This window comes from Artibeus jamaicensis, unplaced genomic scaffold (assembly GCF_021234435.1).
Source record: "Artibeus jamaicensis isolate MK-2021 breed Jamaican fruit bat unplaced genomic scaffold, CSHL_Jam_final contig_2170, whole genome shotgun sequence".
NCBI classification, from domain to species: Eukaryota; Metazoa; Chordata; class Mammalia; order Chiroptera; family Phyllostomidae; genus Artibeus; species Artibeus jamaicensis.
In genome coordinates, this window is record NW_026521445.1 from 2,152,351 (window position 1) to 2,167,467 (window position 15,117).

General features: G+C 41.4%; 1 protein-coding gene across 1 annotated transcript in view; it reads right to left on the reverse strand.

Moving 5' to 3' along the window:
* CENPF (centromere protein F) overlaps nucleotides 1-15,117 on the reverse strand; it is a 58,686-nt gene that overhangs the window by 13,012 nt on the left and 30,557 nt on the right. The window contains 4 exon segments of the mRNA XM_053658305.1: nucleotides 1,084-1,236; nucleotides 2,511-3,302; nucleotides 3,305-4,137; nucleotides 12,614-12,629. Coding sequence (XP_053514280.1) covers nucleotides 1,084-1,236; nucleotides 2,511-3,302; nucleotides 3,305-4,137; nucleotides 12,614-12,629 — 1,794 coding nt within the window.

A 15,117-nucleotide genomic window follows, 5' to 3' on the forward strand; every position in this document is an offset into this window, starting at 1 on the left:
GATACATTTCATGTATCATCGGTAGCAACTCCTTGCACACAGCATTGCCCAAAAATCACTCAAGTCAATTGCTGAGATTAAATGCCCAAACTTGACATTTTTGGAAATATTGATTTGAGAAAGAGAGAGAAAACTATCCATTTGCTGTTTACTCATCCATGTTTCATTGGTGACTGTGGTATGTGCCCTGCCCTGGGATTGAACCCATGACCTTGGCTTATCAGGATGACTCTCTAACAAGCTGAGCTACCTGACCAGCACAAATGCCAACACTTGTAAAGTTTCCTCAGCTTCCATACCATGTTTGAAGAAAAGTGCAAATTTCCAAAGCTTCTTCTACACACTACTACAAATATCACTTCAACTTTGTGTACTTATTCAGGGTTGAAATTACAACTCTGTGTGTGACCCTTTTCTAAGGATTCTGTAGGAGGGAAGCTGCATGAGGACTGGATGGTTGTAGGAGCGTTTACCATGTAATTGGATTTGGCAAATAGGTTTCAGCACCCATAGCAACACTGCATGCAGGTGGCAGCCTCTGGGACTCCGTGTTGAGATTCAGGAGAACGGGAGGCAACAGGAATCAGCAGAGTCTGCTATGGGAACAGCAGTGGGCATTGGGAGCCCAGATGCTACAGATCTGCCGCATGAACCCTCCTCTAAAAGAGCACCGGACACTGCTCTAACTCTACATTTTACTGGAACTTTCTTTCTGTTACTTTGTATTCAGTAAGATCAGTGCATCTGCCTGTAGCAACATTCTGGCTGGTAGTCTGAAGCAGGCTAGGAAAGCAGCCTATTGAATTCTGCATGAAATGGACTTCTCATGTGACTTAGTAGGGTACAGGATCCTTGTCTATGGAAAACCTCTGGGCTCCAAGTCAGGTCTGGTCCTGGGCTCTGAGGCTGCTCGAGGCCCACAACAGTGCTGGCTGGTGAAGATCACTGCTCTCATCCTGACATGAGCGCTCCAATCACTTTTCTCAAGGGCTCAGTCATGTTTGGTACTGGACAGCAGGTCTTACAGAAACTAACAAGGAGAGTGTGCACACTGAATTACTAATCTGTCACGGATGGACTTACTTCCTTGTGCTTCACTTCTTCCGACATTAAATTTAATTCTTCGGTTAGCCTGTTCTTCTCCCCATTGAATTCTTCTTTCAAGTCTGTCATTTTCTGTGTTATCTCGCACACTTTCTTCTGTAGCTCTGTTTCCCTCGAAGTCAAGGAGTTTACCTGAAATTGAATCATTCGTTAGGAGCTGCTTTTCCTTGTCCATGTAGACCAAACAGATCCCTGTGATAAAACAGTCAGGACCTCTTCACTTCAGGCTCCAGTGTGAAAATGAACCACGTCTAACCCCGCCTTCACTCATCACTCGACCAACATGCTCAGGTCTTACTGGTGAACTTCCCTTTTCTTTGCAGCAAAGATTCAAGAAAAGACAGCAATAAGGGAAAGAATGACAAGCAAAGATAACATTACCAAGTATCAAAACCCTGCATACAGGCATGAAGATGAATTCAAGTTAAACATCACAGAATATGGTATGAGGCAGCATCTTAAATTTTTATCATTTTTCTGCATCTCTACTAACCCCGATGCCATCCTAAGAGGCAAGACACATGGCTGTGATGAGTTAGAGCCAACTGACTCTACTGCTTGTATTTGTCCCTTCACATTGAAACAGTGGGGTATAGTTTTTCTCATCATCTTCACCCAAACTGCCATCCCTTGCAAGACATCCAAACACTCGAAGCTCTTGGAAATAGAGTTCTGACTGATTGGGTTTTTTTCTGGGCAGCAATCTTTTCCTTTAACATTCGTGCACTAAAAATGAGATTGGAAAGAATCAGTTTCTGAGGTCAGTTAGCAAGCATGGAGGGCGGGTACTTGTTTTGATTAATAGGTGAGCTGCTTGATGGCAGACTTTCCCTTTAATCATCAACAAAGAAAACAGGAGTCTGCAGGAGAAGGTGCAGGAGTGGGGCTGAAAGCCCAGAATCCCCAAGACACACACTGGGAGCCATGAGGGTTCTGTTGCTGACAATTCGATCACCATTGTTACTACTTCTTTCTCTTACAGGCTATCAAGGCAGAACAAGGGAAAGGGGATGTCTTCTGATCCTAACCAGTACCTACTATAACCTCTACAGCAGTGGTTCTCACCTGAATGTGGGGAGGCTACTATTGTGAAGCATTGTGGGAAAGGGAAATGTGATTAGAGCCAGGAACTGTACATAAGCCACAGCTCCTTCCATGTCCACATGCCACACTGACTACCTGGGCCAGTCTATAGAAGAGTCTCGCACAAATGAGTGCCACAGCAAAGAAAGAGTCACTACTACTGAAGGCAAGTCAACATCCCCCAAAGTCAACACCCCACACACTTCATCAAACCTTTACAAAGTTTGGTTCAATACTGCAAATACAGTCCTGAAGGACATACAACTCACCAGTGGTTTCCCTCCCTCCTGACAACACGTGCAAATGTAGGAAAAGCCACTTACTCTTTCAACATAAGATAGCTTTTCCATTTTGATCGATTCGAGCTCTTTCTGCACGTCCCTGTAGGAATTCTGCAGCATTTTGTAGGTGTCCTGCAAAGTGTCATTTTGGGACTGCAGGCTTTGGATCTTCTGCTCCAATTCCAGAGTCAGACTCTCCAGTTCTGCTTTTTGCTTCTTCATAACTTGGGGCTCTTCTTCTAGCTGGGACAACTTAGAGACAAGCTGTTCTTGGTCTTGAATTTGATGTTTTAGTAAACTGATTTCTTGGTCCCTTTTCTCGAGCTTCTCTTTGCCATCTTGTACTTCTTGAATGAGGTCATTCACAGAAGATTGCAAAGTAATGTAATTACTTTTAGCCTGGTCAAGGCCTTGCAGCAACTGAGACTTCTCAAGTTCAAGATTAGTTATTTGAGCACTCAGACCCTGTTCTCTGGCCATCCAGGTCCCCTGGTCATCACACAAGGTGGACAGTTTCTCCTGTAACACTGTAAGTTGTGTTTGAAGCCTCTCCTCAACAATTTTAGATTCTTCTTTCAGCCGGACAATTTCTTGCTGTTTTTCTTGCAACAAATTTTCAAATGAAGACTTTAATATTTCTAATTCGGATACGTGCCCTTGCTCTTTTTGTAATTCTTTCATCAGATTTTCTTTTTCTGACCTTAGGTTGCCAAGATCTGCTTCCAGATCTCTCAGACTTGGGGCCATCTCCTCTATTTTGGCTTTTAACTTCTCTACCTCTGCTTTGGAGTTCTCTGCCTCCTGAGTCGCACGCTCATGGGTTTTTTGGACTTCTGTAGTTCTTTTTCGAGTTGATCGACTTCCCCCTTGAGCATATCTGCTTGATGCTTCCTTTCCTGCAGCTTTTCTAAGACTTGGGTCTGCTTCTTGTCATTGTCTTCTAGTTGGTCTTTCAGCTTTTTGATGCTCTGGCTCAGCTGCCGCACTCTCTGCACTGGGGCGCTCTGTTCCGGAACCTTCCTGGTATCTGGGTCCTCACACAAGGTTGCCACCTCCTTCATCAGCTCTTTCAATTCTCTTTCCAGCATTTCCCCTGCAGCTTTGGACTCTTCTTGCATGTGCATTTTTTCTTGCTCCTTTTCTTCTAATAGGTTTTTCAGTGAAGAGAGCAAGGTGTCCAATTCAGACACCTGACCCTGCTTTTCTTGCAGCTGATGAGTCAGAGTTTCTTTTTCGGACCTGATCGTGACAAGGTCCAATTCTAAAGCTTTCAGGTGTTCAGTCATCGATTCTACTTGTGTTTTCAGGGTCTCCGCCTCCGCTTTCGAACTCTCAGCATCAAGAATCACCATCTCTTGGTTTTCTTCTGCCATCTGCAATTCGCTTTCAGGTTCTCAACCCTAGCCTGAAGTGAACGATTCTTCCCTCTCACTTTCTTTCAGTGTCTCCAAGATGCGGCGCTGCTTCTTCTCGTCAGCCTCAATGCGGACCCTCAGTGTCTCCATACCATTCCTCAGCTGATGCATCTCGTCTTGGGTGGAGCTCAGCCTCCCAGCGACCTCGCCCTTCTCTCGCCTGGCAGCCTCCAACGCTTGCGTGACAGTCAGCTTCTCCTGTTCTGCTTCATGTAATTTGCTCTGCAGGCTTTCGGATTCCCTCACAAGCAATTCTTTCATTCAACGTTACCATTTGGCTTTCCAGCTCATTTTTCCCCAGAGACAGGGCCTGGGAGTCCTTTTCCAAACTCTGCAGCTGCTCCTGAAGGTGGGCTTTCTCTTTTAACAGCTCGCTTATGGAGGCAAATTCTAGGAGCTGAGTCTTTTTCTCCAGCTCAGCGTCTGCACATCGGTATGGGACAGACACTCTCCTTGATGAACACATTAAATTTCAAATGGTTTTTCTCTCTAGGAACAGTTCAGATAGCCTAAATATAAATCGTCCTTTTGATCATCAGACAGGAGGCTTACCACCTCACACAGAATGCCCAGCTTCTCCATCTTTAGCAGTTCTGCTATGCTTCAACAGTAGAAGGTGGTGAGCTGTCATGACCAGATTGTCAGCCCAATGACTTAAGCCTGTACTTACCATCTGGACTTGAGAGAAACCATATATCTGGACTCACCCTTCCTGTCACCTGGTAAACAGGGGTCAGCTGCCCTGACTATCCCTGTTGCCTCCTTCACCACTTGCCATTTCATCATACAATGGCAGCTAGAGGGAAAAGTGAGATACCTTGACTCTACAGCATTCGTAGTTTATTGGTAGACTACAAGGATAAACCTGTAAGTAACTAAGCAATTTCACATTCGATAAAGAAAGAAATGTATTTTTTCAAGGTATAAGGAATCACGCAATTGGACTGGGGTAAAGTGGTAGACAATGATTTGGAAATCTGTAATAAGCTTGTTTTTCAGTGACTATAATTCTGCAACATAAAAAAAAGCCAGAAAGGGTCAGAGAGAATTACACCATATTCCCATTGCAAAGCTCTATGGAATATGTAAGTGTGCTTTATTAACTCACAAAGAATGAAAACATATGACACAGACTTCCTGAAGACAACTCTTCCAACTCTGTAATATAATTTGAGCAGGAGACTTTAAGAAAGATCTTTTGGATTGTTCCATATTAAATGCAACCCTGAAAAAATCTTAGTCCAAAAAGTTCTGTTTTTATGTTGGAAAAAAAACTTTAGGGGGACTTCTGCAACAAGAGAGGGGTAGTGGAAATACTGTACCTCCTCATGCAACCAAATCTATGGACAACAAAGAGTTAGGAAACAAAAAAACAAAGCAGACAGGAAATTGAGCTGTACTGAAGTTGACAACAATGAACCATGCATCTAGACTGAATATTATAAAGGAACATATAGATAGACTCTAAATCCAGGGCCCCAGCAAAGGAATTAAAGGTGCAAGGGATGAGGTGCCAGGAGAGTCTCCCAGCCAGCGGGAGAACTTGAGAGACCCATGGAGTCCTCAAAGATAAGGTACACGCACAGGAGAACCAAAAGCAGAAGAGCCCAATTTGTTTGTGGAAATGGTAGAGGGACTGGAAATCCCAGAGAAAGCAGAACAAATGGCATTGTTTCCTCTCTGACCTGCCCTCAACAATGCCACGACCCGGAAACGTGGGTTTGCCCCTGCCCTGGTGAATACTTAAGGCTCCACCCCCTCATATGTAACAGGCACGAACTGACCAAATGTAGCTCAAGCAGAAGAACAACTCAAAATCCCAGAGCCAATACTTCTAAGCAACCAAGAGATAGCCAACCTATCAGATGCACACCTCACCAACACTGGTGATCAGGATGCTCACTGAACTGGTTGATTTTAGTCGCAAATTAGATGAAAAAAATGAAGACTATTCTAAGTGAAATGAAGTAAAATGCACAGGAAACCAATAGCAATAGAAATAAACTGGGAATAAAATCGGAATTGAGTGGACCAGAAGGAAGAAAGAAATGATCAAAGAATAAAGAAACATGAATTCAAAAAAATGAGGAGAGGCTTAGGAACTTTCTAGGGAAATCTTTAAATGTTCTAACATCCAAATTATAGGGGGTACCAGAAGGAGAAGAGGAACAGCAACAACTGGAAAACTTATTTGAACAAATAAGAAACAAACAGTCTGAAAAACAAAATAGACTTGCAGGAAGTCCAGGAAACTCAGAGTCCCAAAGAAGTTGCAGCCAAGAGAGGTACAACACACCAAGGCACATCATAATTACATTAACCAGGATTAAAAATGAAGCAGATTATTCTAGAAGTGGCAAGAGATAAGGAGAGCACAGTCTCACCTACAAAGGATTTCCCATCAGACTGTCGGCTGATTTCTCAAGAAGAGACCTCACAGTCAAGAAGGGCCTGGAAAGATGTATTCCAAGTCATGGGAAATCCAAAGACCTACATCCAACATCGCTCTATCCAGCAAATCCTTCATTCAGAATGGGAGGGCACAGTTAAAGTACTTCTCAGAGTAAAGCCAAGTTCAGGGAGTTCATCATCACCAAGCCCTTAGTCTATGTAATCTTAAAAGGGACTTATCTAAGAAAAAAGAAGATAATATAGGAACAATGAAGGACAGCAAACTCACAGTTATTAGCAACCACACCTAAAACAAAAGCAAACTAAGCAGACAGCTGGATCAAAAGTGGAACCATAGAAATGGAGATCACAAGGAGGGTTAAGCAACAGGGCACTGGGAGGAGGGGAGAAGTGGGAGAAGGTTTACAGAGAATAAGTAGCCTAGATGGTATGTAGAAAATAGACAGCGGGTAGGGCAAGAATAGTATGGGAAATGTAGAAGCTAAAGAACTTGTGACACATAGACACGAACTAAAGGGTGGAATGTATGGGGAGCTGGTTTGAAGGGTGGAGGGGAAATGGAAAACTGTAGTGGCATAATCAATAAAAATATTAAAACATTGTAATTAAAATAAAAACAAACTAGAATATACTTTATGCCCTTGAAAACATATTCTAACTACGCAACGAATTATTCACTTTACACTGTTGCTCAAAAGCAAGAAGACTGCTGCACATGAGTTTCCTTTGTCACCAAGGAATTGCTAAGTATTAGCTGCTCTCTGAGACTCTCCTGTATTCAGAGCGCAAGTCATAGGTGACACTGGTCTTTGTTGTACTACACCTGACATTAGTTGAACTTTGTGCTTTACCCTTGACTTGCTCAGTGAGCTCAGACACTTTGAAGCACATGCTTTCTGTTTCCCTCTTATGTTTCTTGATCTGACAACTCGACTTTCTGCTGGAATTCTCCCTGAGCTTCTTTCTGTGTCTCTCTCTACTGTCTTGTAATGGGAGACACTGTGCACGGGTTCTTCAGCTCCACAATTAGGCTTCCTCTTCCATCTCCTGCGTGCTGACTCTCTTGTCGTATTCATTGCTTCTTATTTGTTGTGTCTTAAGACACATTTCCAACTGATTGATTTTACTCAGGAAGATTTCCTTCTCTAATTCCATCTGCTTTATGAGTTTTCATTTTCACTTTTCCAGTGAGAAGAGAGTTTTCTCTTCTTTCCATTCTTCAAACTCCTCCTCCTTTTCTTTTTTTTAATGATCTCCAAAGCATCCAATAGAGCTTGAGACTCTCTCTCAGTTTTGCTTAACTTTTCACTCACTTGTTCAATGTGATGTTCTTTTTCCTTGAAAAGGGCTTGAGAACCATCATGCTGCTTTTCCAGATCGGCCAATACAAGCTTCAGTTTCTCTGAAGTCAAGGAATTCTCTTGCTGATTAATTTTTTCTTGGAGATCTCTTAACATGGTTTCTTGAGATGCATTCTTAGCTGTGAAATATACAAAATAAAAAGCACATTTGAATATTTTAAATATCATTTCATACAGGCAATTCTAAAATGAAAAATAATCTAAAAACACTAACAACTCCTCACCCCTGTGAAAACTGACATTATTGTCCAGACACCTCCTGCAAAAAAGATCACCAGACAATCATTTAAAGTCTTCCAAAAAGACCATGAGAAAGATGGTCCTTTTAGATGCGCTAATGTATTTGTCCATCTTCGCCGTATGCAACTTAAAAAGTGTTATATAAGATGCCAGGAGATTAATTCCCTAAGAAGTTGAAATTTTTCCTCTGTGTTTGTGTAAATGTAGATAGGAACAGCTGTTTTATTGTGCTTCCCATATATTGTGTGCTTTACAAAAGGAAGGCAAGACCCTGCACCAGCAAAACAGTCAACACTCACTTTATTGTGTGTGACATTCTATATCTTGCACTGGTTGGAACCAAGCTGGCTCCATTTCTGAGGTTTCCCCTGCAGTTTTGACTTCTTCTGAAATAATTACTCAGCCCTGGCCTCTGCAGTTCCATGGATTAAGTGTGGGCTGTGAACCAAATGGTTACCAGTTTAATTCCCAGTCTGAGCACATGCATGGGTTGTGGGCCAGGTCTGAGTGGTGACCACCAGAGAGGCAACCACACATTGATGTGTGTCTCCCTCACTTTCCGCCTTCCACTCTCCTTGAAAATAAATAAATTTGTAAAAATAATTATTGACCTGGCTGGTATAGCTCAGTGGATTTAGTGCAGGCCTATGAAGCAGAGGATTGCAGTCCGATTCCCAGTGAGGGCACATGCCCTGGGTTGCAGGCAAGTTCCGGCAGTGCCATGCATAGGCAACCATAATTGATTATTTCTCCCTCTCCTTCCCTTCACCTCTAAAGATAAATAAATAAAAATTAAATATTCACATTCATTAAAAAACCTAATTAAAATATATTGGGAGAGAGAAAACCAACAAAAGCAGCACTGAAGTGGAAATATTCCCCTTCACTGGGGAGTAATTCGTTTTCTTAGAATAAGTGTGTAATGCTTTCACTCCACCATTTTCTCACACAATCCCATGGGTTCTGTATCCAAGAGGAAAAGATGTTTTACGCCAGTACACTCTCGGAGGCCTCTATATGAATATCACCATGTCCCACATCCTCACAGAACAACTGGTGTCTGTGAATCGCATCATCTGGGAGCTTTTCAAACTTTGTTATCACCTTGTTTCTGCCCAGCAACACATAAACCCTGACCCCACCCAGTTGACAATAATCTCAAAGCTTTCACTCCAAAGTGATAGGCATCCTTCCAACTCCCCAGATAAATAGAGGGAGAATTCATTTGTCCATAGCAGATGAGAAAGGCAGCATGTATTCTAAACGCAGTGGGGACAATAAGTGGAACCCAACTCCTGTTTTAACCCATGAATCTCAGTCCACCTACTGAGTGATGGCTCTCCACAGGCTACAAGAGCTATCAGTCTCCTCTGCTTATGGGGACCTGAAACAATGATCCTGGTGGCCAACAATGGAAAATGCCCAAATGTTTCCACTTTTCCTGGTTTGGCTTAAAAAAGACTGGCATTTCTACCTACTGTGGGTGGAAAAACTCAAAGCCGTCTCAGGGACATGTGAATTTTTAAAAGAAAACAGTCACAGAGAAGTGTGACCCATAACTCCGTGATCCACAATGTCAAGTTTTAGAAGAAATCCTGGATGTGCACATACCCAAGCTGAGAAAATAAATGTAACAAGAAGACCTATGGTACACCTAAAAATGGGTAACAAGTGGCAGATTCATTTGGTGTGGATAGCATGATTCTGTGGCTCTACAGTAAAGACAAAATCATTTATGTGAAGTAAGTCATCAAAAACCGATGGTCATTAAAGGGCTGGAAAACACGCACTTCATGTAGGGAGTTTTCATTGTAAGGAAAGAGTGAGGAGACAAGCTGCCTGAGTGTCACTGATAAATACATTGGGGACAGACAACAGCACTCTGGGGACACAGGCAGAACTGACAATTTCCTTTTTGTGGAAAACATGCACCCTCAGTTTCTAAGTGCTGAAAAACAGGCATTTGGGGGTGCTAGTATTTCAATTAAAAAAGGGTCCAACTATCCCTCTAGAAACTAAAAAGTAGAAGAGACAAAACTTTTTCCACATCCACTGCAGACTTCTTCCTGGGAGACTAGATAAGAAAACTTCAAAGTTTCTAATGCCAGCCACCATCCTCCATACACTAGCTTAGGAAATCAGTCCATATCACCAAGTTTTTACTACCCTCATTTCCTCTCTGTAGAATTCTGGCTCTGACTCAAACACTGCTTGGTCTTCTTCAGTTCTTCCTGCAGATGGCAGACTTCTCTGGCACTTTGCTCAGACTGACTCTTGAGGAAACTGTTTTCCTTCTTCATTTCCTAAAGCACAAGTTGACTTGGTTATACCTCAAAATGAATGCTCCAGCAAACTATGACTTCTGCCTCAGTAAGAGTTCCTAATGGAACGTTGGTGTATCTCATGGGGGAAGAGTCACACCTTCCCTTTTAGCACTTTATATAATTAGACATTCTGACTTAACCCAGTGATTTTATGGACAGAAGTTAAAACACAAGCAAAAAACCCAAATCCGATGGCAATCGTTTTGCTTTGAGAAAACGATTGGTTTCAACTTTCTGGTTGTTTCTAAGCCTGTTCAAAATTTCACTGAGATGGAACATCCCATTGAAGTGTCCCTCAAGAACATAAGCTCCGAGTCCTTATCACACCTGAATGATCAACTATATCTTTGCAAAGTCTGATGTGCTAAGGAACAACATACATTCACAGAAAAAATGTTTCCTTCACAATTGAAAACAATCTTAATTTTCACTATTACAGGCATGTCTTTATGAGTCAATACATTGCATGAAGTGTTTCTCAAAATATCTCCAGTGACCAATTAGCTGGAATAGGCATTATAAAAAGCCATAATATAAGAAATACAGAGCAAGGCCTCAGAAAGAAGTGACACCCACCACTTAATAACATGGGCAAGTACTAATGACTAGAGAGGGGCCCTGTGCTGTGGGAACCCAGCTGGAGCACAGAAGCAAGAGTTCATTCTCCATGGAGGGAGTTGAAGCTTTTCACAGGGGAGAACAGAGTCTTTGGGCACTTGATTCAATGGAGTGTCCATGAAACAAAATGCAAATAAAGTAGCAGAGATGCAGATACACCCCCACTGTATTATCTAGGGTGAAATGTATAACTTTCCAAACCTTCAAAGCACTAATATTTGTATGCCTGGTATAAGTGCTATTGCTTATTTAGCATGGAAGACACAAACCATCATAAATCCTCCATTTTTTATACTGTTTTCCAACATTCAATGAAGTTGTAGCTGGTAAGTATCTCAACTTATATCATATACATCGATTTGGAACACAGAGAATTGGCATATACTGAAAGAACTCATGGTCCACACATCCTTGGGGTGGAACATTCATAAGGCTAACATTCAAACACGCACACACACCACACACGCTTAAAACATAATCCTGTGAGAAGTAAGGGAAAATGATTTAATCTTAAAAAAACAATAAGTTGGAAGCTCCTAAACCTTTTTCATGCCATGCCTTATGCATCTCTCCATCTGTTTGTTTCTGAGTTATATTCTTTTATATTACACTGGTGATTGTGTATGAAGATCATGGAGAGATAGATGGACGTGTAGTGCACTCCCCCTGCACATGTGAAGAAACACTTAGCTGATCTTCCGAGGAGCAAAGGGAACAGCCAATAGTACCCCCAATATATCTGAACATTGGAGACCAAAACTTGGAGAGCATATTGAAAAAACCAATAAGCAGGTAGAAGGCGTGAACACCAGGACACCTGCTGGAACAGGGAAAAACTACCAAACCAGGAACCAATGAATAGGGAACAAAATGAGGTGAAAGAGAAAGTGGAAGCCACACTAACTCAACTTAGGACCTACCTGGAAATACAAATAATGGTGGAGAAAATATTTAGAACAAACAGCTGCACAAGAACAAGAGAGAGAGAATCCTCAAAACCTTGTGCACATGGAAGATACCACCTTCAACACAACTTGCCCACACCTGCACACCAAAATACAGGAGGTGGCTGAATGTCACTAAGATTAACAGGGACCCTCACAAAACAAACTGGAGAGAAGGACCAACCAACCAAACACCCAATGATAATCAAATCTAAAGATACCCAGAGAGCCAGCATAAATAATAGCACAAGACCAGCAAGCTCAGGACATCAAGGAGACTACACCACTAAATCTCACAGGTCATCTACCATACAAGTTCATGCTATAAACCCAGGGAGTCAGAACAGATCATTTAAGAAACTGAGGCCTAGCAAGAAAAGGCTCAGAAACACTGGCAAGTTGAAGAAACAATCCCCAAATGAAAGGAAAGGAGGAAGCCTCAGAAAGAATGCTAAATAAAAGAGAGGCAAGTCAACTATCAGATATAGAGTACAAAGCAACTGTTATAAGGAAGCTCAATGAGCTCGCAAGAGAATTACCAAAAGATACAGCAATACTACAATGAACATGAACATGTAAACTACATCAGCATGAAGAAGGAAATAGAAATGATCAAAAAGAGCCAAGAGCATATGAAGAATATTACTTATGAACTGAAGAACACAGTACAAGAAAACAAAAGCAGACTCAGTGAAGCCAAGGACTGGATCAGCAAGCTGGAGGACAAGGCAGAAGAGAACACCCAGAATGAGCAAGAAAAGGAAAAGAAGCTCAGAAAGAATGAAGAGGGCTTCCAGGAAATGCAGAACAACAAGGAACATAATAATATACTTGCATAATAGGGATACTAGAAGGACAAGAAGAAGATCAAGGGGGTAGAAAACCTGTTTGAAAAAGGAAAGTGATGGAAAACTTTCCTAACGTGATGAGGAAAAAGTACACTAATTCAGGAACACGAACAGTTCTAAAATCAAGAGGAAGCCAAAGAGGCCCACTTCGGGACAGATCATCATTAAAATGGCAAAATTCAAGATAAAGAGAGAATCTCAAAGGCATCAAGGGAAAAACAGGGAAGTAACATACAAGGGAGCCCCAATAAGACTAGCAGCAGACTTCTCAATGGAAACGCTCCAGGACAGAAGAGAATGCCAAGAAATACTCCAAGTCATCAGAACCAGAGGCCTGCAACCAAGACTACTTTACCCAGCAAGACTCCTAATTGAAATGGAAGGCTAAGTAAGGATGTTTGCAGATGAAAGAAGCCTCAAATAATATACTTCCTCCAAACAGCTCTGCAAAAAAAAAAATGCTAAAGTGTTTGCTTCAAGAACAGGAAGAAAAACACTGAAAGAGGGAGGAACACAGGAAGAAAAAAGGGGTAATGAATAAATACCTATCAATAATGACCTTAAAAAGAAATGGATTGAATGTCCAAATCAAAATACACAGAATAGAGGAATGGAGAAAAAAACATGCCACACACATGCTGCCCACAAGATACCCACTTCAGAACAAAAAGACCTACACAGACTGAAAGTCAAGGGCTGGAAAAATAATATTCCAAGCACGTGGACAGGGAAAAAAAGATGGGGTAGCCGTATTCATATTAGACAAAATAGACTTCAAAAAAGAGCCATGAAAAGAGACCCAGAAGGTCACTTCACAATGCTCAAGCACATGAATCCATCAAGAAGTCATAAACATCGCAAGTACATATGCATCCAACACAGGAGCACTCAGATACATAAAGAAAATCTAGAGAACTTCCAAGAAAGATGTTGACAGCAACTACAATTAGAGTAGGGGACTTTACCACCGCACTGTCAAAAATGGACAGATCTTCTGAAATAAATATCAACAAAGAAATTGTGGCATTGAACAATGGTCTAGATGAAATGGACTTAACTCACATGTAGAGAGCCTTTCATTCCAAAGAAGCAAAATGCATGTTCTTTTCAAATGCACACGGGAAACATTTTCAAAGATAGGAGCACATGAGGAGGACACAAAACAAGCCTCAACAAATTCAAGAAAATTGAAATCATATCAAGCATTTTCTCTGACCACAAGGGACTGAAACTAGAAACCCACCTCAAGGAAGAAGACCCCCCAGAAACTCAAACTCATGGTAATTGAATAGCATGCTATTAAACAATGAGCTGGGTCAAGAATGACGTTAAGGAAGAAATCAAAAAGTTTCTGCAAACAAATGAAAATGAACTCACAACAATCCCAAACTCATGGGGACACAGCAAAGGCAGTCCTGAGAGGGAAGTTCATAGCACTACTGGCCTACTAAAAAATCACAGGAACATTTCAAATAAACAAGTATCCCTATGCCCCTACAAGAAATCAAGGAACATCAACAAAGACAGCCCAGAGCAAGTAGACAGGAAGGAAATAACCAAGATCAGAACAGAATTAAATGACATAGAGATGAAAAGCACAATTCTAAGGATCAGTGAATCAAGGAGCTGGTTCTTTCCAAAAGCTAAACAAAACCGACAAGCCTTTAAGCAGGCCCATCAAGAAGAGAAGAGAGAGGGACCCAAATCAGAAATGAAAGAGGAGAGATTACAACTGATACTACAAAATACAAAGGATCGTAAAAAACTGCTACAGGGGGAAGAACAATATGCCTAGAAAATTGAAAACCTAGGTGAAATGGACAAGTTTTCTAGAAAAATATCATCTTCCAAAAAACTCAATGAAGAAGAAGCAGAAAGCCTCAACAGGCCAGTACTAACAGCTAATGAAATTGAAAGAGTGATCAAATAGCTTCCAACACGCAAAAGCCCTGGACCAGATGGATTCACAGGAGAATTTGACAAAGCATTTAGAGAGCCTAACCCCATCCCTCCACATATTATTCCAAAATATTGAAGAAGATGGAAGACACCCAAACTCTTTTATGAGACAAGCATCATCCTAATCACGAAACAAATAAAGACATAACAAAAGAAAGAAAAATTCAGGCCAGTATTTCTCATGAACATGGATGCTAAAATCCTCAACAAAATATTAGGCAAACTATATCCAGGAATATGTTACAAAGATCATACACCATGATCAAGTGGGATTCACCCCAGGGATACAAGAATGGTCCAATATTTGCAAATCAATAAACACAATTCACCACATAAGCCAGAACAAAACATGAAAATCACATGTTCACATCTGGAGATGCAGAAAAATGCCTTTGACAATATATGGCACCCATTTATGATAAAAACACTCAGAAAACTGGGAAAGAGGGAGCATTTCTTAACATAAAGACCATATATGAGAGACCTACAGCCAACATCATTCTCAATGGACTACCAAACTTAGAGCTT